The sequence below is a fragment of the Felis catus genome, chromosome A2 (assembly GCF_018350175.1).
Source record: "Felis catus isolate Fca126 chromosome A2, F.catus_Fca126_mat1.0, whole genome shotgun sequence".
Lineage (NCBI taxonomy): Eukaryota > Metazoa > Chordata > Mammalia > Carnivora > Felidae > Felis > Felis catus.
In genome coordinates, this window is record NC_058369.1 from 154,433,648 (window position 1) to 154,458,671 (window position 25,024).

At 46.8% G+C, this 25,024-nt stretch overlaps 1 protein-coding gene across 7 annotated transcripts in view; it reads right to left on the reverse strand.

Annotated features, from left to right (window-relative positions):
• Window positions 1-20,623, reverse strand: part of HIPK2 (homeodomain interacting protein kinase 2) — a 190,266-nt gene extending 169,643 nt beyond the window's left edge. For 2 of the 7 annotated variants that reach the window (XM_023250619.2, XM_023250618.2), the window contains exon 1: window positions 20,408-20,622. In XM_023250619.2, the coding sequence (XP_023106387.2) occupies window positions 20,408-20,426 (19 nt within the window). In that variant the 5' untranslated portion in view covers window positions 20,427-20,622. Of the gene's footprint in view, window positions 1-20,407 lie in introns of all 7 variants that reach the window. The other 5 variants (XM_045052839.1, XM_045052837.1, XM_023250621.2 and 2 more) reach the window with 3 other exon arrangements.
• Window positions 20,624-25,024: the final 4,401 nt, after the last annotated feature.

Below are 25,024 nucleotides of genomic sequence, written 5' to 3' on the forward strand. Positions count from 1 at the left end.
AAAAACACAGCATCTATAGGGTTCAGCACTATTCATGGTTTCAGGCATCCACTGGGGGCCTTGGAACTTATCACCTGCAGATCAGGGGAGTCTACTGTAGTTAAAATTTAATTATCTTAACTTTCAAACATAAAGAAATGTAGAGAAAATAAGTTCCTATATAACTGTCATCCAGATTTAATAATACCTTCATAGTTCTGAACTTTCGGTCACGCAAAACGCATTACTTATCCCAAAAAAGCTAAATTTAAAAATTTCTTCCATTTTTTAATGTTTATTTTTGAGAGAGAAAGAGTACGAGCAGGGGAGGGGCAGAGAGACAGAGGGACAGAGGATCTGAAGTGGGTTCTGGGCTGACAGCAGCGAGCCCAATGTGGGGCTCAAACTCACAAATCACGAGATAATGACCTGGACTGAAGACGGATGTTCAACCGACTGAGCCACCCAGGCATCCCCCAAAATTTCTTTAACTGAAAAGAAACTGAAAGAAATGAACCTAATACGTATGTCAAACTGGTGACACAATCACCGCGAGGAAGACTTTATTTTTAAGTACTTTTAGAATACGGTTTTTAAATACACATACTTAGTTGGATGCATTCTTCTAAGGATGACAAAAGTTACAAAGATGTGTTAAGCTTTCCTTTGTAGCTTTAGTATTTATAATAATATAGGTATTGGTATTTCAAAACTTTATAATTATATTTATAGGTTAAACAAGAAATAGATTTGGGGAGGGGGGGACACCTGGCTGGCTCAGTTGGTGGAGTAGGTGACTCTTCATCTTGGGGTCATGAGTTCAAGCCCCACATTGGGTGTAGAGATGGCATAAATAAAAAAATGAACTTAAAAGAAGAAAGAACCCATAACCAGTAAAGAAATCGAATTTATAATAAAAAATCTCCCACAAAACAAGAGTCCAGGGCTGGATGGCTTTCCAGGGGAATTCTACCAAACATTTAAAGAAGAGTTAACACCTATTCATTTGAAGCTGTTCCAAAAAATAGAAATGGAAGGAAAACTTCCAAATTATTCTATGAGGTCAGCATGACCTTGATTCCAAAACCAGACAAAGACCCCAGTAAAAAGGAGAACTACAGACAAATTTCCCTGATGAACATGGATGCAAACAGTCTCAGCAAGATACTAGTCAACCAGATCCAACAAGACATTAAAAATATTATTCACCACGATCAAGTAGGATTTATATCTGGGAAGCAGGGCTGGTCTAATATCCACAAATCAATCAATGTGATACCTCGTATTAATAAAACAAAGAATAAGAACCACATGATCCTCTCAATAAATGAAGAGAAAGCATTTGACAAAATACAACATCCTTTCTTGATAAAAAAAAAACCCTCTGTTAGTAGGGATGCAAAAATCATACCTCAAGATCATAAAAGCCATATAGGAAAGACCCGCTGCTGATATCCTCAATGGGGAAAAGCTGAGAGCTTTCCCCGTAAGGTCAGGAACACAACAGGGATGGCCACTCTTGCCACTGTTATTCAACTTAGTATTGGAAGTCCTAGCCTCAGCAATCAGACAACACAAAGGAATAAAAGGCATCCAAATCAGCAAGGAGGAATTCAAACTTTCACTCTTCACGGACGACATGATACTCTACAAGGAAATCCCAAAAGATTTCCCTACAACCAAAAAACTGCTAGAATTAATCCACGAATTCAGCAAAGCCACAGGATATAAAATCAATGCACAGAAATCAGTTGCATTTCTATACACCGATAATGAAGCAGCAGAAATAGAAATCAAGGAATTGATCCCATTTACAACTGCACCAAAAATCATAAAATACCTAAACAAAGAGGTAAAAAAATCTATACACGGAAAACTATAGAAAACTCACGGAAGAAATTGAAGACACACAAAAAAATGGATACACATTCCATGCTCATGAATTGGAAGGACAAATATTGTTAAAATGTCAATCCTACAAGGGGCGCCTGGGTGGCGCAGTCGGTTAAGCGTCCGACTTCAGCCAGGTCACGATCTCGCGGTCCGTGGGTTCGAGCCCCGCGTCGGGCTCTGGGCTGATGGCTCAGAGCCTGGAGCCTGTTTCCGATTCTGTGTCTCCCTCTCTCTCTGCCCCTCCCCCGTTCATGCTCTGTCTCTCTCTGTCCCAAAAATAAATAAACGTTGAAAAAAAAAATTAAAAAAAAAAATGTCAATCCTACACAAAGCAATCTACATATTCAATGCAATCCCTATCAAAATAACACCAGCATTCTTCACAGAGCTAGAACAAACAAGCATAAAATTTGTATGGAACCAGAAAAGACCCCAAATAGCCAAAGTAATCCTGAAAAAGAAAACCAAAGCTGGGAGCATCACAACTCCAATTTCAAGACATATTACAAAGCTGTAATCATCAAAACAGTATGGTACTGGCACAAAAACAGACACACAGATCAATGGAACAAAAGAGAGAATCCAGAAATGGACCCACAAACATACGGCCAACTCAACTTTGACAAAGAATACCAATGGAAGAAAGCAAATGGTGTTGAGAAAACTGGACAGCGACATGGCAGAAGAATGAACCTGAACCACTTTCTTACAGCATACCTAAAAATAAACTCAAAATGGATGAAAGGCCTAAACATAAGACAGGAAGCTATCAAAATCCTAGAGGACAAAGCAGGCAAAAAACTCTTTGACCTTGGCCACAGCAACTTCTTACTCAACGTGTTTCTGGAGGCTAGGGAAACAAAAGCAAAAGTGAACTATTGGGACTTGATCAAGTTAAAAAGCTTCTGCAGGGCGAAGGAAACAATCAACAAAACTAAAAGGCAACTGACAGAACGGGAGAAGATACTTGCAAATGACATATCAGATAAGGGGTTAGTATCCAAAATCTATAAAGAACTTATCAAACTCAACACCCAAAAAACAAATAATCCAGTAATAAAGAACGGGTGAAGACATCCAAAGAAGCCAGCCAAATGGCTAACAGACACATGAAAAAATGCTAAACATCATTCATCGTCAGGGAAATACAAATCAAAACCACAATGAGATACCACCTTACACCTGTCAGAATGGCTAACATTAACAACTCAGGCAATGACAGATATTGGTGAGGATGCGGAGAAAGAGGATCTCTTTTGCATTGTTGGTGAGAATGCAAGCTGGTGCGGCCACTCTGGAAGACAGTATGGAGGTTCCTCAAAAAATTAAAAATAGAACTACCCTACAACTCAGCAATTGCACTACTAGGTATTTATCCAAAGGATAGAGGTGTGCTGTTCCAAAGGGGCACATTCACCTGAATGTTTACAACAATGCTACTGACAATAGCCAAAGTATGGAAAGAGCCCAAATGTCCATCAACAGATGATTGGATAAAGAAGATATGGTATATATATATATATATATATATATATATATATATATATATATATATACAATGGAGTACAGTATTACTCCACAATCAAAAAGAATGAAATCTTGCCATTTGCAACAACAGGGATGGAACTAGAGTGTATTATCCTAAGTGAAATTAGTCAGAGAAAGACAAATATCGTATGACTTCACTCATATGTGGAATTTAAGATACAAAGCAGATGAACATAAGGGAAGGGAAGCAAAAATAATATAAAAACAGGGAGGGGGACAATACATAAGATACTCTTAAATATAGAGAATGAACTAAGGGTTGTTGGAGGGGGTTATCAGTGGGGGGGGGAGATGGGCTAAATGGGCAAGGGGCATTAAGGAGGACACTTGTTGGGATGAGCATTGGGTGTTATATGTAGGGGATGAATCATTGGATTCTACTGAAATCATTATTGCACTATATGTTAACTAACTTGGATGTAAATTTTAGAAAGAGAAAGAAAGAAAGAAAGAAAGAAAGAAAGAAAGAAAGAAAGAAAGAAAGAAAGAAAGAAAGAAAGAAAGAAAGAAAGAAAGAAAAAGAAAGAGAAAGAAAAGAAAGAACGAACTGAGGAAACTGAGTGAAACCACAGGGAAATGAACACTAAACTAGTCAACTGGAACTCTAACTTTTTAACAATATGTATTTTCTAGTTCCGTCCACTGGAATTGCCTAGCAACAAGTCACCTCTGTAGCAATAACCACCCCTAACGCACAGACTGTGGTCTCTAATACCATTGTTTGAGACCACTGAAAAGTCCAAGATGAGCCTTGGGCATTTTGTGCCATCTAGTAAGAAAACTTTATGAAGGTCCTGTCAAAAGGTCACAGCAGCTGGCGAAGGGGTCCTCACTGCCTGAAGATGTAACAAAAAGATTAATGACTAAAACACCAAATCAATTAAAAGAAAAAAACAAACTCATGCCTATAAAATGATTTAAAAGACAGAAAAAAACCTCATTTGTCACTATTTGAAAAGGCTATTATACAACTCCTTACTTTGAAAATTAATGATTAAGGATGGAGTATTAGCAAAGATCCTGCCTTTCGCATTAGAAGAATTTTTTCAGGACAACCAGACAGCCCCATAGATGAGAGAAAACCCAGTACAAGAAATGAATTAGAAAAGCATCATTTCACAAAACCTAATGAACATAAGATGACAGGCAAGACTTATCATTTGGTGCTAAAACTATTCGGCAAATGGTCTATATACCAAAGTTACACCACACAGATCGCTTTTGGTGTCAAGGGGGGGAAGAGAACTGGACAGTGAAGGGTTTGGGGCTGCCCCAACCCTAATCCAGGGGGTCAATCTCAGCTTCTGTATGAGTAGGTAAGTGGAAGGTGAATGAAGTGCACAGAATCACCTCTGGGGTATTCTAGCAAACTGGTGAACTTGATGAACCCATGGAACCTTTAGATTCAGCAAATCCAGGGGATGGAGAAGCAGGTGCAGCAATGCCCTAAAGAAGCGAGCCCGCAGATGGAAAAGGTGAGAACTTGTACAGGAAACTGTCCATTTTTTTCAGAGAGAGACTGTGCCAGGCTGAGAGACTAAAAGAAAGTTAAATCAGACATGGTGCGTGGTCCCCAATTAGATACTGACTTCAACAAACTGTCTTCAAAGGACATTCGGGGGCCAATTAAGGAAATGTGAATATGGACAAGGAATGAAATGAAATGAATTTCGCTGAAATACAAGACTGGAAACTGTTCACTGAAAAAAGCAGATTACGAGACAGTAATATATCATCTTGGTTTCTCTAAAAAAAAAAAAAAAAGTGTTTGTACGTTTATATGCACAGAAAAGACCTGCGATGTATAACAGTGGTAATCTCTAGAGAGAAGAAAAGAGAAAGTGTGTGCATGTCTGTGTTGCTTGCCTGTATTTTCTAACTTTTTATAACGCACAGGTAGTGTTTCTAATAACAACACATCTTTTCAAAAGACATTAAACAGGCTTTAAATCTTACAATGCTAATCCACGAAAGACCATCTAAGAAATGATGTATCATCTTTCCAAAATATGCTGTCTGTCCATCTCTAGCATGCAGGATTCTTGGAATGACTTGCGAACACTCTTTGATTTTGGATTTCAATGCTAAAACGATTCTCTGACAAATCAAAGGTTTCTTCCCCAGACTCACACTGTAGGCAGTCTTTAAAGGGGTGCCAAATGCCTCCTCGAGCACACTTGACCCTCACTTCCCCTGGGAGAAGACGTTACCGGCAGGGTTCAATAACTCTCCAGGAGCAAAGGGAGCCTAGCAGGACTTAACACAGCACTCAAGTCCCAGGGAGGAAACGTTGGGCCGGATATACCTGTTGGCAGGTATATACACCCTTGAACAATAAAGACACGCTCACACCCATTTACAAATCCACTTCTCAGGATGACTTTTCTCTTCAACTATCACTCTCAATTTTAGAAGATATATTGTATGCCCTGAAAGGGTGACTTCTTCAGGTTTCTATAGTGTAGAAAAATCTATATGAACAAAACTGTGCTGTACAATCATCCATTGATTTAGCAAGTCTTAGGAAGTGTCTGCAACGTGCGTGAAGGCAACTCGAGTAGAGAACAGACACAACCACAGACGTGTTCTTATCTTCACAGAGCCTGCAGTCTAATGGGGAAGGCAGGCGGAAGTAGGTAGGTAAAGACTGTAAGTGCTGCGAAGGAACAGGGCACCTAGAGATCAGAAGAGGGGCATCTAATTCACACCAGAGGAAGTGACATTTCGGTTATGACTACAGAGTGAATAGCAGTCAGCCAGGCAAGAGGCAGAAGACGATTCTAGGCAGAGAGACTGGAAGTAAGGTGCCGAAGCAGGAAACAGCTGGGAACAGTCACAGACCTGGAAGAGGCCCAGACAGGGCAAAGAAGGGAAGCCTGGCATAAAATAAGATTGGACAAATCAGCAGGGACCGTGTCGTAGCCATGATATTCAGGATTTTGGATTTTATCTGAAGTGTGATGGAAACGGCTGGACATCTGAAGTGGGAGAGGGGATCAGATCTAACTTACACTTCCTATCACCATGGACGTTGGCTGGAGGCTCAAGAACGGACATGGGGGATAGACAGGTCAGGAAGACAGTCCAGATGAGACACTACGGTGGGTTAGACGAGGCTAGAAGATCCCCAACTGCAGCCTGAGGGCCAATCCAGCCGAAGCCTGCTTTTGTAAATAAAGTGTTACTGGAACCCAGGGCCATCCACTCATTTACGCATTGTCTACAGCTGTTTTCACCACAGCTGCAGGGTCGAGCAGCTGTGACAGAGACCATTCGGCCTGTAAATCCTAAAATACAGTTGACCCTTGAACAACACAGCTTTGAACCACACAAGTTCAATTATGTGAGAGGTTTTTTTTTTTTTTTTTTACAATATAGCCCCCAAAATGTATTTTCTCTTATGATTTTCTTAATAACATTTTCCCCTCTCTAGCTTCATCTATCGTAAGATTAATCTATTGTAAGGATACACTATATTCTAGTGTATCTAGCTTAATCTATTGTAAGAATACACTATATAACACACATACAAAAAAAAGGGGGGGGTTAATCAACTCTTTATGTTATTAGTAAGGCTTCCAGTCTATTAATACAGTTTTTGGAGAGTCAAAATTTATACATGGATTTTTGACTGTGTGTTGACACCCCTAACCCCACATTGTTCAAGGGCCAACCGTACCTACTGTCTGACCCTTTCCAGAATGAGTCTGCTGACCACTGGGCCAGGGGACGGCAGTATAGAAAGAAATGGATAGGTTCACCATATACAAGTGGTCCTTTGTCATTTGCAGATTCCGTATTTGCGAATTCACCAACTCACTAAAATTTATTTGTAATCCCAAAATCAGTACTCAGAGCGTGCTTTCACAGTAACTTCCGGACATGCCTTGACACACTGTGTTCCCAGCTGAGGTCAAATGAGGCCATGCTCTGCCTTTTAGTTTCCGCTCTTATACTATACGCAAGTATACTCTCCACTGTCTATTTAGTACCACGTGGTTTGCATTTTTTGTGGATTTCGCTGGGGATTTAAAGATGACCCCCAAGCACAGTGCCGAAGGGCAATCTAGTGTTTTTCAATGCAAAAAGGCTGCGATGTGCCTTACAGAGAAAGTACATGTGCTGGTAAGCTTCATTCAAGCATGAGCTAATAGTGCTGTAGCCTTTGAGTTCAATGTTAATGAATTAACACTATACATTAAAGAAGACGTCTTTAAACAGAAGCACACGTAGACAAGGTTATGTATCGATCGGCTGATAAAAATATGACTAGAGGCTTGCAGGCAGCTAACCTAGGAGCAGTGCTTCAGGATTTGCTAATTCATGTTTGTGGCAGCTTTACAGAGCATAACTCTGGCGAGAAACAAGAATGGCTATATTTGGGAGGCAAAATCAATAAAATTTGGTGATAGACTAAATGTGAAGCAAAATGAAGTCAAGAATGACTCTCGGCTTTCTGATGTCAACTACTAGGTAGAAGATGATGCCATTCATGGAAACAAGGAATTCTGGAAAAGGCACATATTTCAGAGGGTTGGCCAAAATTTTTTTCTTTGTACGTGTTCAATGTGATGCCTGTGGGACATCCAAACAGAGAGGTCAGGTCGATCGTTGTCTCTAAGGCTCTGGAACTCAAAAATGTAAATCTAGGTAGAGATACAAGTTTGGGAGTTACTGATATGTATAGATTGTACCCAAAGCCCTTGGAAATGATACATCCCCTGAGAAGAGAGGAACTCCTCCTTCCTGAAGGAAGGGGTGGGTAAACCTAAGTCTTTATCTAGGTGGTTGGATTTGTTTGATACAAAAATACTTCCGGAAGGAACATAATCTGGCGGCACGTATCTAGAACCCGAGAAATGTTCACACCCCTTGATTTAGTAATTCTACTTCGGAGAACCTCTCCTGAAATTCAGACACACCGTAATGCTACACTGAATAAACACTGAGGAACATCTCGCGATCGTAAAACCAGAAATAACCTTAACATTTGGGGAATGTTACACTGACAAAACTATTGATTATTTTGCTCTGTGATTTTATCCATAGATTCTAAGCTTAGAAATTTCAGCTCCTCCAGAGGTTTAATAAATAGCCACTTCTGTTTCTTTCAGGCTTAAAACCAAAACCAAAACCAAAACCACTGGATTAGTTACCTTTATCTACTAAAATACACACTGCTTCAGGGTAGGGCTGTTCATCTGTTTTGTTCACTGAAGGCACCTAGAACAGTACCTGGCATGTTGAAAGCGCTCGACAGATTTTTGTTGAATTTAACATCTTAATCACGTAGAATTTATGTTGGTATAATGGTGTGAGGTGAGGACGTCCATTGAGATTTTTCAAATTGCTATCAGATGGCCCCACTCCCATTTGTTAAGTCGGGTTTCCTTTCCCCCACTGCTTTGTGGCACCTCCTTCATCATCTATTAAATGCTCAGACAACAGGGCCTTCAAGCTGGCTCATGTATTCTGCCCCACTGATGGGCCTGTCAAATTTCGTGCCAAATTTGACGTGTTACGGTTTCTTTTAACACATGGTAGAGCTCACCCCTTTGCTATGCTCCCCTTTCAGGCCTGACTGTTCCATGCCCACTACCTCATCTCTCAAGAACAACAGAAATCAGTTTCTCAAATTTGGAAACATTTATGTAGATTTTGATTGAAACAAAGAACAACTGCATCTGGAGGGAAAAAAAAAAAACAAAAAACAAAGAAGAACGTATTTCCAAATTTTACTCTCCATCTAGGAAGGGGCTGGGAGGGCTTTTCCACCTTGGGGTGCGAGCTCTACATCCAGGCTGCCTGGGGTCAGCCTCAGCTCTGCCGCTTTGGAGCTGCGGAACCTTCCTGTGCTTCTGTCTAACACAATGGTAGCAGAACCCACCCTGCAGCCTTGCTACAAGGATTCAATGAATTAATACGTGTGAAACCTTAGAACAGAACCGGCAACGGCTAGGGCTTGTTAGGGATTAGCTGTTATCATCTTCCCATAGCAGTTTTTTCTTAGAGGCCTCAGTGAGATTGTTCTCAGATATTTTATCTGTTTTGCTGCTCAAAGAGGGTTCATGTCTTGGCTGCCCTTTACTATAATCCAGCGTCTCTGCCAGCCACCAGACTAAGTGCTAGATCACCATGTCAACGTGATCCTGAAGAAGCGGCAAGTGGGACAGCAGGGCCTCGGGAGTGTGTGTGTGACGTTAATGCTCTAGGACCATCAGCCCCCACCGGGACTGCCCCTTCTCCAAGGGTCCTAATCATGTATCTCCCTGTCACATATGGCAATGGCACAGACCCCTCACCTGTGAGAAGCAAGGTGGCCTTCCGGTCAAGACAAGGGCACGCTCTGGTATCAGGTGGGGCTCAGGCCCGAGCTCTAACCAGTTACTGCTTGAGACCTGAGACACATTAGTTAACATCTCTAAGCCTCAATGGCCTCTTGTGCAAAGACAGAAGATCACAGAGCTTTTCATGTTAATGACAATATATTATTATTGCAAGAATGCTACCTGTCCAGTCTACTCTAGGACCCCAGGGCCAACCTGCATGAATTACAGACTGGCTGGCTCTGGAAGAACCAGAGAAAGGGAGGATGGGGCCTTGGCACTCCCGCAGCCAGAGGCAGGAAGGCCAGGGGCTGGATTTCAGGAAGTTTTGGCCACACAAGGGCAGTAGGACTAAAAATAATGCTCATGTCAGGTCTCTGACTCTCCCTCCTCCAAGGGAAGTTGTAATCAAAACAACTACCACCTCCTTTTAAAGGTTTACTGATTTTTCATTCTGAATACATTCATTCTAAAACAGGGGTTCTCAATCAGAAATGCAAATTCTCCAGCCCCACCCCAGACCTACTGAAACAGAAACTCTGAGGGTGGGGCCCACCGATGTGTTTTAACAAGCCCTCCAGGTGACTGGCAAAGTCCGAGAACCACTTCTCCGGACAGTTTCCTGCACAAATGGACCCAAAGGGAGGTTCCACGTGCTCCTCCACCTGGACCCTCACACCTGCGAGCGTATCAATGCGAACACACAGCTAAGACACACAAAGTCAAAGAACAAACAGGTCGGTAAAGCAGCCCGGCTGTGGGCAGACGAGTGGGAAGTAATAAGTAGGTGGAAGCAGAGAGGTGACGTAACATCAAGGAAGGAGAGCCATGGAGAGGCTGTGCCCGTCAAGGGCTCCAACAGACGAAACAGAAAAGCCATACGATTTACTGGGCTCTCTGTCAAGTTTCACTGTGGGAGGAACATACTGGTTATCGAGCTGCCATAGCAAGCAACAGGAAACGGGTCAGTTTCATCAAGTGTGCTTAATGGAGCAACCACAGTAGAAGATCAAGGCTGAAGAGGAAAAGAAAGGAAAGCTGAGCATCCAGTGAAGCAATCAACAGCCATGACTTGTATAAACAGGAAACGTTTCAAGTTGCCTTTCTTGCCCCAAGTTTTACAGCAAGAAGTCCCCGTATCACCGCTGCCCTTAGGATGGGGATGTCCCCCAGGTCAAGGGGTGCGCCGCCTCACGGGCTGCGCACTGTCCTCTCCCGACCGTGACCTAGGTCCCTGGGGCCCAGGGAATTCCTGCCCCAAAGGCCTCTCGCCCACTTCCAGGCCTTCCCCAGGGCCCATGGGTCCAAGTTCTGGTCATGTCAGTGAGAAAAAAATGACTCTAAACTGTACCTGGGAAATCAGAATTAAAAAAAAAAGAAAAGCAAAGCTGCTTAATGACTGGAAGATACTCTGAGGTTCTCTGAAACTCAGCTCCGTTGTACTGGTTTCTCTGTGATTTTTCTGTTTTTGTTAATGAGTAGCTTATGGTGACAAACTGCAAACCTTCTCAGAGAAACCGAGCAACAACTTCCTAACAGAAGACTCTGAACGCTGGAGCTGAGGGCACGGGGCCTTGCTTTCCTCGGGAACGGGGAAAATCCTGCCTGCGTACGAGCTCAGTGAGACACTGTGGGCCACAGGGGACCCAGGAGAAGCACAGCTCAGCAGCTCCCTTCCGGGTAGGTCTGGGGGGAAAGGCCAGGGCTCTAACAGCCTTGTCCTCCCCGGGTAGGTCAGGGGCTTTGACAGCCTTGTCCCCCCCGGGCAGGTCTGGGGGGAAAGGCCAGGGGCTCCCACAGCCTTGTCCCCCACCACCCCCGGCCCCCGGTAGGCCAGGGCCTCTGACAGCCTTATCCCTTCTGGGTAGGCCAGGGGGGAAAGGCCAGGGGCTCCCACAGCCTTGTGGGAACCATTACCCCCGGAGCTCCGTTTGCTAGTGCAGCCCAGCAAAGCCCCGCTTGGTGTCCCGAGCCTTCTGTGCACACTGCCCTGGGAGACAAGAACCCTGGCTCTGCCTCCCGTCTTCTCTCTAGGCGACATCAGGGCAGCCTCTTCCTCTCTGGACCTCAGTTTCCTCCTGTGTCAAAGGTCGATACTAATGTGTGAAGATCCCACTGGGTTTCTACTATGACCAATAAGATACTGAAACAGGCTGATCTCCACGTGGAATGTGAGAGAGCCTAGAAAGAGAAGAGATTCTTGGGAAAAACAGAATAAATATCATGGTGTTGCCAACCCCCGCAAGCTTTCCTGATCCTAGGACGCTGCCATAAGGTGTGGGGAGGAAAGTGAAAAAGAACAAATATGTACTGAACCCTCGGGTCAGGCACGCTGCACATTTTCTTCCGTGACCCCAACAAGGGCCCTGGGTCCGTCTGCACGGTGCTCAACCTTCCACTGCAGCACACGGCTTCCCAGCCAGGCTCACCCTCTGGTGGTCTCATTCCACTATGATACTCAGGCCAGGGAAAATTACCTTGTTCAAGTATCATTTTGATTAGATTGGTCCCCCTCTCCATACCATAAAATGTCTCTTGAATTAGAACCCCCTTTAAACCTTTCAACAACTGATCCCAAACACTTCCCGTTCTCATCCACTGGCCTATTTTGTGCCTACCACTCCAGCCAAGCAAAAATTACTTTGCAAATGAATTCCATTATGCTCTCTGCGTATTCACCTTGTTATGCTGGCACGGGAGTTTTGACTGCTCCTGTAGCCTCTTGGCGTAGGAATACCTCACTTATCCGACATCCTCGGGAATAAGCTGACCCACGAGACTGATCTACCCGAATTCATTTCCCATCGTCCAGAAATTTAACCCTGTAAGCGGCCTCAAATCCTTTTGCAAGTAAGTCACGGTGTGATTAAACGAGTTTCTTCATTTTAACTATTTTCTAAAGGAAACACTGCTGCACTGCATGAGAGAGAACCTCCCAGTCGCGGCCAACGGAACATAACGAATATCGATTAATCTCTCCCTGATGGTGCGGGTCATACTTAATGAGTAACAGTAGCCGTACCGTGCTGGGGCTGCAAATGTAAGCGGTTCAGGGGATCAAGCTGAACGCGTGCACGCGTGTGCTCTCCTCTGCCTGTAACGAGTTCCCCTGGAACTTACTTTCCGGCAGAAGTTGCTATCAGCCTGGATTCCGGTGAGTAGCTGCAGTCACACAGAACTCAGGAGGGTGTAACTTGCTGCCTTTCTGCACAATTTCAGGAACTTACATGCTGGTTTTTGTCAGAGCTCTATAAATTCTTCATTAGAGAGGGGGAAAAAAAAAGAATATACTTCAACAATCAGCAAACCAGAGTTTTCCAAATCTCCTGACCATATGACTTTTAAGAGGACTGCAGGCACAGGTACCGTTGAAATTTGCTTCTTTAAAAAAAATTTTTTTTTAATGTTTATTTATTTTTGAGAGATACACAGAGTGCGTGTGGGGGAGGGGCAGAGAGAGGGAGACACAGGCTCCGAAGCAGGCTCCACGCTCTGAACCATCAGCACAGACCCCAACGCAGGGCTTGAACTCATGAACCGTGAGATCACGAGCTGAGCTGAAGTAGGACGCTTAATGCACTGAGCCACCCAGGCGACCTGAAATTTGCTTCTTTAATACTTTATGAAACTAGAAGTTCTACATAGAACTGGCATGATAAGCTCTTGGAAAAATCACTTTATATTGTGAATAATAACTCTGTAGGTTGAATCAGTGAGGTAATACTGATACGGAGGAAAATGGTAAAAATACAGAAATAAACCTTCCTTTGTCAGGATGCAATCTATAACTGCATGAACCAAAAGTGCTTTTCTTCCCAATGTTACAGCAGCTTCCGCAGCGATCTTTTCCTGAGGATAGGTACCACCAACGGAAGGAAAATGCCCTTGTTCGCTCACATATTAGCCTGTATTCTTTTTGTGACAGTAAAGGTTTTATAAAGTCTACAGCATTAGCACATGCAAGAGTCCATCAATCTTCATTCTGCTTAAACACAGTGGCATTTAATTAATCAGAACCTACTAGAGCACAAGAAGTTAGGCAAGAATTGCCAAAACAGACCACTTTCAAAACACTACAAATCTCTTCAGTGCCATGTGTAGAAATAAGTGACTGTAAAAACCACAAAATTCATTTTCCAGTTTTCAAGGTTTGCTTTTTTTTTTTTTTTTGTATTGGCAACTATTTTACTGGCTTACTTTCTAATGGGAGAGTCACTCATCAGAAAGTCCCAAGTTGAACGGCCTTGTCCATCAGAATCTTTGGCCTTTTCTGTGGGCTTTAGACCAAAGGCAGGGAGGAATACCAGCTGACTTGTAGCCACTCTCACAAATGCCTCGTTTACTTGTCACGGAGAACCCAGAAAAACAGGTATGGCTTTAGCTGACTCAGAATCTGTAGAGAATTTGACAAACTGTCCTTTCTAAACCTGGATGAACTGATATTACACTGAATCATCAAGATTCTTCTGTGTAATCTCTTCTCTTCTTTCGAGAGCAGTTCAACTTCATACGCTCATGTCCTCTGCATTCTGTTGGTCGGATGTGTAGGAGATAAATAAGATTCTGAGGAGCTGGAAGTAGAGGGTGAATGAATTCAAAGGGATCCAGCAGACGCCGAGTCAAGCGGAAGGTGGCGCTGTTGGGGGAGGGGTGGCTACGCGTGGCACAGAAGGAACTCGAAGACTCGGAACTGAGGTGAAGCGAGATGTTAGTTACCAATCCAGCGCTGGTGTGTGTAAGTTATTACTTAGATATATTAAAGGAAGAGTCAATTCAACAAATATTTATGAAGTGCCTACGAGGTTTCACGGACTGCACAGCTACTGTGGGGGGTGCAAAGATGAATCAGATTTGGTTCCTGCCCTCTAGGGGTTCCCGGTGATGCAAGAAGCCTGAAGTCATTTTTCTTATGTACACTGTACTAATGAGACCATTATTAAAGAACTGCATTCAGTTTCGACCACCACCAATTTTTTTTTTTTAATGTGGAGAAACTAGAGAGAGTTCAGAGGAGGGAGGGGACACAGAACAGGCTCTGTGGGGAAAGAGTGGAACAGACCCAGTTATTATCTTCAAATATATGAAAGGTTTTAGAGAAAGGAACTGAGTAAAAGAAAACAGGTTTGAACGATGGCAGCGGAGAACTGGTGGGCCCAGGAATTTTTTGGCAATCCAGTTACTAGAATCCTGGAATTGGTCACTGAGGGGGGTTCCTAGTGTGGCTCTTTCCTGGGCGGCGGCGGGGGGGGGGGGGGGGGGTTGGGAGGTTGTTTTGATGAACTGACGATTTCAAGTCATGGACACTGACGCTCCTGAAGGCAGGAGGGATGAACTACATTTCTCCTGAGGTCCTCTCCTGCCCTGGGTTCTATGCTCCTGAGTGGCAGAGCCGGGTTTTCTTCTCCCACAATTCCCTGAGGGATCTATATCCCCACCAATAAGTACCACAACACAAGATCTCATCCAGGCAGCCAGGCCAGAAATTAATTCTCCAAAAGCCACGGCCAATGCAGGGGTCCGCTTGGTCCACGCACGGCACAACCCGTAGCCTTAAAGAACAAAAAGTCTCCCAGGGGCGGGTGTGCAAATTAGAAACATATTTGCATTTACAAGGATACAAAATATAAGAAAAGAGGAAGCAATGGTAACTAGAGACGGTGATTTCTAAGGAAATTTGTAACGGATTTCCTACATTCAGAAAGACTTGTTTGATCCAAATTAAACATCTTTCAAGAGAAAAATGGGGAAACGAGGCCTTCCCTATACACCTTGAGAAACACTCGCACGTTAAGAATTAAAAACTGGCGCGCACACGCGTCCCCCCAAAAGCATTCCATCTTGAGTCAGGCCACGGTCCGGTGAGCCCACGTGTACTTTTGACTTTCGCTTCCCATACCTCCTGGCCTCCTCGAGGAAAGAGCCCCTACGTAAATGCTTGTTAAGTGAATTCATTAAAGATGTGCCCTGTCTGCAGAGCGAGGGGGACAGTGCCCAGCTCGTGGGGCTGTTAGGACAGTGAGTTAATGTGAGTGGGGGGTGCAGCACATTCTAAGTGGCACATAGGTCACACTTCCCGCTATGAACTTCAGGCACCTCGGTTTCTTTTAGAAGAAAAATAAAGACCTCCCTATACTCCAGCTTTTCAGTTTTCTTCCCCCCTGCTCACCCCACCCCCCCCCACACACAGAGTATCACCAAATTAGACGGAACTATTGCGAGTTCGAGCCTTTCACGTTCACACTCTATCTATCGGTGGTTATACAAAGTCGGCTGGCGTTATTCTGAATCCTGTCTCTGACGGCAACCTCAAGTGCTTGAATTGTCATCACAAGACTACCGGAAAGCACTGGCAAATGACACGTTCAGAGAACAATAAAAAAATGGTCACATATCATACCCTCTTGATCATCACTACTTTGTTCCTTAGAAACCTCAAAGGTGGTTCCCTGAGGTTGGTCTCTACGGGGGGAAGGAAGAGAAATGAGGAAACATAAGAAAATTAAATATGAAGACAGGAGCAGCTGTAACGTGCATAAAGCACCAAGTTTTCTTCTGTAGGAAAAGTGTGTCAAACGCACGATGAGCCAGACGCCGGCGTGGGGCTGGGTGGGTGCCGCCCCTCTTGAGGCTGGTGAGCCGACTGGCTGCACCCTTTCCCCGCCTGCCCCCTGGGTTAGGAAGGGATCCCGGTTAGGGCTGAAGGTTATCTTTCATGCTTTGGGATACTTTCCCACAGGCACAGCTGCAGCCCCTGAAACTCTGCTCTAACGGTTTGTTTCCTCATTTTTAAAGTGGCATAGAATGTGAGAAATTCTCTACCTGAAACCGGCAGAAACTCAGTGGGAACAGAAATCTAGAAAGGTCACAGAGGGGGTCAGAAAGGCTCTTTCTTGCGTGGTCGTGGGGGGTTTACTGTCGCTGGTGCCCAAACTGGAAGAGGAAAAGCAGGAGATTAATAATTGAAATGTTGCTATTATTGGTTTTCCAAACTATTTGTGGGTTATTCTTTCCCTGGAGTCATCATGCCTGTAAGCAGTGCAAAAACACAGAAAAATTAAAAAATTAAAAAAAAAAAAAGAGGGATTTAACACGCACAGAGAAAATGCCTACAGCCAGGCGCTTTACGTATACTCCTTGCTAATGGAGTCCTCGTACAATCCAATAAGGCTTCAAACAGAACAAAACAAAACAAAGCTCAGAGAAGTTCAGTAACATGTCCAAAGTCGTACAGCCAGATTCAAAGCCAGGTTTCTCGGATCTAAGCACTGTGCCACACTGTCTGGAATTGAGGATAAAATTAATGACCCTTGCTTCACTACTCAAATGTGGTGCGAATGAAAACAATATTTATACTTACTCATTTTAAAAATACAAAACACAAACACAGGAAAAGATATTTTAGAACGTGTGTCATCAAATTCTTTTAATGGAAGATGATTCAGAATCCATTTCTTGGTAGGCATTTTGGTAGGTGTCTTTAGACCCATCTGATGAGAGATTTCAGTACGACAGTTCTGGGAAGTCTGACTGTGTAAGCCAATACTAATTGACGTGACACATCTCAGGTACGGTGGGACGTAATTAACTTGGAATGTAGGGTCCCCTAGTTCAGAACCCCCGGCAATACAGACCTATGTGATTGGCCTTTGCACTACATATTGAAAAAAAGCCTTGCTAAGCAAGTTGATGGAGTAAACACAATTGCAAGGCAAATGTTTAACTTTCTAAAGAAAATAAACCTTTTTAAAGAAGTCTACCTTAACCAGTACCAAGTTACTGAAAATTAATGCGCTATTTAAAACCTAACCTTAAAAGCAAGAAGTGCAAGCCTGGTAACACTTGGCTACCCATTAATTCGGATTATCACACATACCCAGAGACGGCATTTCTCTCTCAAGAGCTGGCACTTCAGAATGCCCCACGGTTGCATTCAGGCCTTGACCCAGTATCCCCGCCTGGGGCAAGTGCACCCCATCTAAACAAACGAGTGCACTCCTGAATCCCAGCAGAAATACCTCACCTGTCACTGTACTTCTCCTTAGAAGAGCCCCATGTTCGTTTTTTTAGTAGCTCCAAAACAATTAGAGATCGCTCTTCTTGGTGACTTCCCCAGGAAAAAGCCCTACTCCTTCAGGATAGACACAGGGAGTCCGTGCATTGTGACCGGGATATGGTAAAAACCAGGCTCACTGAATGCAGCGGATGTCGCCAAGGAGGGGAAAAGGAGGTCACTGGAGTCTTAGAAGCACTCATCACACGAAATGAATGTAGGTTCCAGCAATACAATCCTTTATAGAGGTCACCTGTCTGTTTCAGAACATGACCAACAGTCTCCTTCAAGAAAGACCCAGGCCTGAGCGTGTGAGGCTGGACTGGTTGAGAAGGGGAGAGGAGAAAGAACAGAAAAAGGATAGAGATGCACAGAAACTCCAGCAGAATCAAAGGGTACAAAGTGTGGGAACAAGGCAAGACTGAGTGAAACCCAGGGCTGAAAGAGGTGACCAGGGAGGTCACCTGCCACAGGGAATGAAGCTTGCAAATAAAAACAGCGAGCTCCTGAGACCTTTGAGACCCATGATCGTTCTTAACCCTTAACACCTTACCCACCCACAATTCTTTATCTGGCGTCATGCACTAAAAGAATAACTTAAAAAACACTGGAGTCAGAACCGGAGGGCCACGTCTTAGCCCCGGGGGTATGGCCTACATTCCGTGTGGATTTGGAACGGAAAGGAACGGGAGGAGAACAGCACAGTTCCCAAGCCGCCTTTCTACAAAGTTGACAAAATACATCCCAACCCACATACCCAGCCCCTCCTAAGAGGGAAAGCAGCCGTTTACTATAGTTCTGAATTCACTGCCAAGTTCCTTCTCTAATGCTCACCCGGAGTGTCCAGCAGAGGGAGTCTCAAGGAGGTACTTAATAAAGAGAAAATTGTTTCATTTTAACACTCCATAGACAGTGGGAGCATTGACTGTAGCCCCCTCCCATAGACACAGACGAACAATGAAGGGCCGACATGGGCTCTCCTGGCATGTTCACAGAGCCACTGGCTCGTTCTATTCTGCGTGGTGGAGTGATCAGAAATTTCGTTTTGTTTTGTCGAATGGTTAAATGGACCTTGTGTTCTTCAGAATCAAAGAGGAAAGCCCCTGGAATAACATCTCTCTGTTGCCTTCTAAACAGCCCCTTTGTTTCTAAGAGAGTCTGAAAAAAAATATTTACAGTCCATAGGTTATTTACAGCCTCATTATCCAGGGCCTGACTGGTAACTTTATTCCATCCAGAAACCAAATTCATTTGGAGCCCTGGAACTAATAACAGATTTTCTTTTCAGATAAGTTTTTTTTTTTTTTAATCTGCCTCTTGTAACAGAGATAAAACTATTAATGCGTTCCCTGTCTCACTCGCCAGCACTGTTCCCGGGATTTATAGAAGGATTAAAACCTCCTCTCCCCGCCCCTCCTCTCTGCTCCACACAAACCCTTTCCCCTCTCATTTGCTATTTCATCCACAGAATATCTGAACAAAACCGAAAGAAAGCCAGATGGACCGACGCTAAAAGTATGTAAAGGCTGCTATTTCAATGATTTCATGAGAAAAACATTTTCACGATGAAATGACTGAAAAAAATCGGGCACCCTTTGGTTTAAAATTCCTCCTACTACAAGCACACAAAAACACACCGAAGTGTAAAAACTTAGTTGATTCTGGTTTGATTTCTGGCTGGAAGCTGACAAGAACCGACTGGAGAGAAGCGAAACGGAGAGGGAGGGCAAGGGGAGTGGAGTGCCTTTTGCCCTCCGTGCTGTTCTTTCTTCCTAAAGACAGTCAAATCGGGAAAATGACCCCACGCCAGGTGAAGGTGCACCGCGCAGCTTGAGCCAGACCCACCGAGGGAAACGTCTCGGCCGCCTCCCCCCCCGAGGCCCCCCCCCCACCCCGACTTGAAAAGCTCAACTACATTTTCCCTTCCACACGCTAATGCGGGGAGATTTTAGCCAATTTCATTGTTCTGCCTGGGTCTGAAATGGACTTTTCATCCGTACCCCCGTCTCATCACCTAGCCCCATACATACATTCCCATCCGACAGCCCCCCCCCCCAAATCAGAGGCTCGCGAAGAATAAAGGAGTGTGGGGAGGGAGTGGAGAGCAGCAGAAAGGGGAGTCGTGGGGACAGAGTGGGAAGATCACCCTAAAGGTAATTTTCCGGGGGGGGGGGGGGCGGTGCGCAGGGGAGGGGGGAGGATGAAAGCTAAACCGCATCACCTTTATTTACCCCAAATAAATGAAAAGCACAGTCACGGGTCTGTCTTTTCCCAGGCGCCCCCTCCCAATTTCTTTTCTTCGGGCAGGAGCCCACCCTCGCACCCCCCCCCCTCCACCCCCCGCCTCTTTCTCCACCCTGGAAATAAGATCCTGTTAAATTCCGGATCCCGGTCGTGCCGTGGGCAGGGGAGGGGGAGGCGGGGAGGGGTCGGGAGCCGGTTAAAGCCCCGGGGGGGTGGGGCGCCGGAGGCCGGGCGCCCGGGGGGCTGCGGGCCGGGGGTGGGAGGGGGGGGCGGCCCGGTGAGGGGCCGCGGGCAGAACAAAGCTGCGGGGGCCGCGGCGGCCGGGCGGCGCTGGGCGAGCGGGGTCGGCGGGCCGGGCGCCCCTTACCTTCGTACACGGGGGCCATCGGGGCCGGGGTGTCCGCGGTTCATGGCAACGGAGAAGGGAACGCGGCGCGCGAGCTCGGCCCCCCCAGCCTCAGTCGGAATCTGCCATCTTGAGCCTGTGTCTCCGCTCTCGGCGCAGCCGGGGCCGCCAGCGCCCGCATCACCGCCTCACTTGGCCGGCGCCGGGGGAGGGGGCCGGGCGCCGCCGCCGCCGCCGCCGCCGAGGCCGGGCCCCTGCGCGGGGCTCCGGGGCGGCCGGGGCGGGCGGGCGCAGCGGCCGAGGCCGAGGGGCCGGGCGGCCGCGGCCCCCGAGCGGGTCCGCGGTGGGGCGGGAGCCGGGGCGGGCAGCGCGCGGCCAGTGCCCGGCCGGAGCTCAGCTCAGCATGGCTGTGTGTGGGGGCTTCGGCAAAAGTTGCACGGGAGGCGGAGGAGGGGCGGGCGGAGCCGGGAGGAGGGGCGGGGGCGGGGGCCGGGGAGGGGGGGCGGGGGCGGCGGGCCGAGCGCGAGCGAGCGAGCGAGCGAGCCGCGGAGCGCGGAGTCCGCGCGCAATCGAGCGCCGATGGCACGGATGCGAGGCGGGGAAGGCCGAGCGGAGGGCAGGAGCGGCGGGCCGGGGCGGGCGCGGGCGCTGGGGGCGGGGTGGGGCGGAGCGGGGGGGGGCGGGGGGAGGCTCGGGGCAGCCGCGGGGCTCGCGGGCAAGGTGCGCGCAGTTGCGTTCCGCCCGGCCGAGGACAGCCGGTCCGCAGGGGTGGCAGCCAGAAGTTTGTGTGCGCGCGCGAGCGGGGCGGGAGGACAGAGACGGGAAGGGGGCACCGCCGGCGGAGAGGCTCGCCCGCCTGGCCCGGAGCTAGGTGTGCAATGAATGGAGGGAGGGGTGGGCGCTCGCCCGCCTCCCGGGAGGGTGAGTGAGGGGAGGAGCTTTGGAAATCCACTTGGGGTCGGAGGGTGCAGAGCTGTTCCGCGCACGCTTCAGACCTACAGCCCCCGGTGGTGGCCGAATTCCTGCGGGAATCCGGCTTGCAGTGTCCTGGGCGGGGGCGGGGGCGGGGCGGGGGGGGGGGCGCGGCTCCTCCGCCGGGACGGCCGTTCCCAGGCCTCTGCTCTTCTTCACGCGCTCCGATCAGGGCTTCACGTAAACGTCTCCAAACTCCCCCCAGCCCGGAGCCTTCTCCAGGGTCACTTCAGCTCCCTCCTGGATTCTTCCATAGGATGCCCAGCCATCGCCTCCAGCGTGAGAAGACTTGGGGCCAGACTCTTAAGCAGTGTTTTTAAAACTGTGGATCGGGACACATTAACTGATCATAAAGTTAGTTCAGGGGATGGCGACCACCTTAAAAAAAAAAAAATCGAAATGCAACAGAATAGACAATATTAGGATCCATTGCTCTTAGTGAGCTTAACTATTGTTTCAGAAACCTTTTGTTTCCGTTATACAATACTGGACACCTGTACTGGACCATGATGTAAATTTTATTTCCTACTGTGGGTCAAGGATCAAAAAAGCTTAAAATCTACACTTTGGGGGCTGTAACGTAACGATCACTGTACAACTTTCTTAAAAACAAAGCCATGATTTTCTCACTACTTATTCTTCCCAACCTCCATACCCTCTGACCCCCACCCCCAAGCCCCACAAGAGGGAAGCCCGTTCACACACTTACCCGGTTTTGTTAGCGAAGCACAGTTCCCCCTTATCAGGGGGACCTTTGACTCCGCTATCTTCTTTGCCCCTATATTCAGTGCTATGCTTTCCACTGCTTCTCTTAGCCTCATGTGATCACATTTGCAGAATCCTGGACTACCACTGCTAAAAAGAGCCTCAGACATCCCCTCTGGGCCAGGCCTGCCCTTTTAGAATTGAGAAAATGAGGCCCAAAGAAGTGAATTTCGCTCAACGTTGCACGCTATCAAGTTTCAAGGTTACATCTTTTGGCTCCCACTTTGGTGTTCTTTGCTCCACACCATTCATTCGTTCCTTTCTTTCTATCCCGACTGCTATCCCTAACTGATCTCAGTCCAGTTCCCCCTAAGCACTGTCACCTCCATAACACACAGTTCTGACCGTGCCGTGGACCTGCCGACACCTTTCAAGGAGTCACCCTTTGCCGTGGTTCCCAGTTCCTTGGCTCGGAATCAAAGCAGGCAGGCCCCGACTTACCATTCCAAGCACATGAGTTCAGCAAGTCACTGCCTCTCCAGCCAGACTGGTTTATTCATGGTCTTCTGCCAGCCTTGCCCATCTGTGACTTTGCCCAAGCTGCTACTTTCCCACCAAGGGCACCTTCTCTGTCTTTTCTCTTTAACCAGATTCTACCTGTGCCTGACAGTTTCCTCCACAAAACAGCCAGAGGCAGCATGAGATTAAGATGTACCTGGGTTCCGATCCCAGTTCTTCCACTTAGTAGCTGTGTGAACTTAGTCAAATTGCTTAACCTCTCTGAGCTTCAGTTTCTGCAACGCTGTTGCATTGAGAGAGTAACAGTATCACTATTCTTCCCTCATGACCTTTACTGTACAGGTGTTATCTCTCCGCCCCTTTCCAGTGCTACCTGATAGAAAATGCTGCAGGGATGAAAATGTAACCATTCGTGGCTGTTGAGCACATGAAAGGTGGCTAATGTGACCGAGGAGCTGAATTTTTCATTGTCACGGCCACGTGTGGCTAGCGGCTCCGCACCATACTGAGTGGTGCATCTCTAAAGTGCACCTTCAACAAGGGCAGAAACGGTGTTGATCTTGCTTGGCCTTATATCCCCAGCAACAAGCACATCGCCTGGCACATGGTAGGTACTGGACGAGTGTTAGCTGAGCGATGATAGCTACCATTTAACATATGCTCGTTTGTGTCCAGCACAACACTGAGAACTTGGTAGAAGTTATTGGGTCTAGGACTTTCCACGGCACCTGGGGTGGGACTGGACTGGAGACAGAGCTTGTATAGAGTGCTGGCAGACAGTAGAGGTTCGATAAGAGGTGGTTGTGATTATTTCGAAAACCTCCATGGGACTGACCTGATTTTTATCTCTCCTTCTTCTAGGCTTACAGAACAGTTCCTGGCATGCACACTCTGCTGCCACATGGCATCGCCCAGCCTAGATGGCCGACCCCTCCCCCCCCCTTCTAGGGAGGCGGTCTGTTCCCCCATAGCTGGCTTGGCAGCATTCTGGGGCCAGGTCCATGGCATACTCATTTGGATGCCCCTCTGCTCAGAGCTTGCACTGATTGGTGTTGAAATAATTGCCTCTAGGGGCGCCTGGGTGGCGCAGTCAGTTAAGCGTCTGACCAGCCAGGTCACGATCTCGCGGTCCATGAGTTCGAGCCGCGTCAGGCTCTGGGCTGGTGGCTCGGAGCCTGGAGCCTGTTTCCGATTCTGTGTCTCCCTCTCTCTCTGCCCCTCCTGTTCATGCTCTGTCTCTCTCTGTCCCAAAAATAAATAAACGTTGAAAAAAAAATTTAAAAAAATAATAATAATTGCCTCTAAACCCACCCCATTGAAATAATTGCCTCTAAACCCACCCCATTGCTCTCAAGCCATGAGTGATTCCAGGCCATGCTGGTCTCTGGGATACCCCCTCCATCCTCCCCAAATTCACATGTTGAAGTCCTAACCCCTGGTCCCTCCGAATGTGGCTGTATTGAGAGATAGGGTCTTTAAAGAGGTAATGCAGAGGTGCCTGGGTGGCTCAGGTGGTTAAAGCATCCGACTTCAGCTCTGGTCACAATCTCGCAGTTTGTGAGTTCGAGTCCCACATCAGGCTCTGTGCTGACGGCTCAGAGCCTGGAGCCTGCTTTGGATTCTCCCCCTCTCTCTCTGCCCCTCCCCCACTCATGCTCTGTCTCTCTCTGTCTCTCAAACATGAATAAATGTTAAACACAATTTTTAAAAAAATAAAGAGGTAATGCGGTTAAAAAAATGAGGTCATTCGGGGGGGCCCTAATCCAGTATGGCTGGTGTCCTTTCAGGAAAATTCAGACACAGACGCAGACAGGGAAGACCACAAGAAACACAGGGAGAAGGTGACCATCTGCAAGCCAAGGACAAGGGCCTGAAAAGAAACTACACCTCCTGACATGTTGATCTCAGGCTTCTGTCCTCCAGGATTGTGAGAAAGTAAATTTTGGTTGTGAAAGCCACACGGTCTGTGGTGCTTTGGCATGACAGCCCTAGGAAGCTAAGATACCCCCGCGGAAGGTGAATTAAAAGGGAGAAAGAGCACTTGCGTCAAGTGCCAACATCTTGAGAGGAGTCTCCTTCCCACATGCCCACCTTGGGCATGGAAAGTGAGCCCCACGACAGGAGAGCAAAAGGGAACGAAACAAGGAAGATCCCCACCTTCTCTTCGAACCACTGACTAAAGCTGCCCCATTACGACACACAACTTCGGTAAGAAGCATTCAGTTGAGCTAGCCTGCTTGGCCTTGCATGGTTGGGGAAAGGTTATTTAAGTGAATTTAGATTAAAAAATTTTTTTTAATGTTTATTTATTTTTGAGAGAGACAGAGCACGAACGGGAGAGGGGCAGAGAGAGGCAGACACAGAACCCGAAGCAGGCTCCAAGCTCTGAGCTGTCAGCACAGAGCCCGATGCGAGGCTCGAACTCAGGAACCGCGAGGTCAT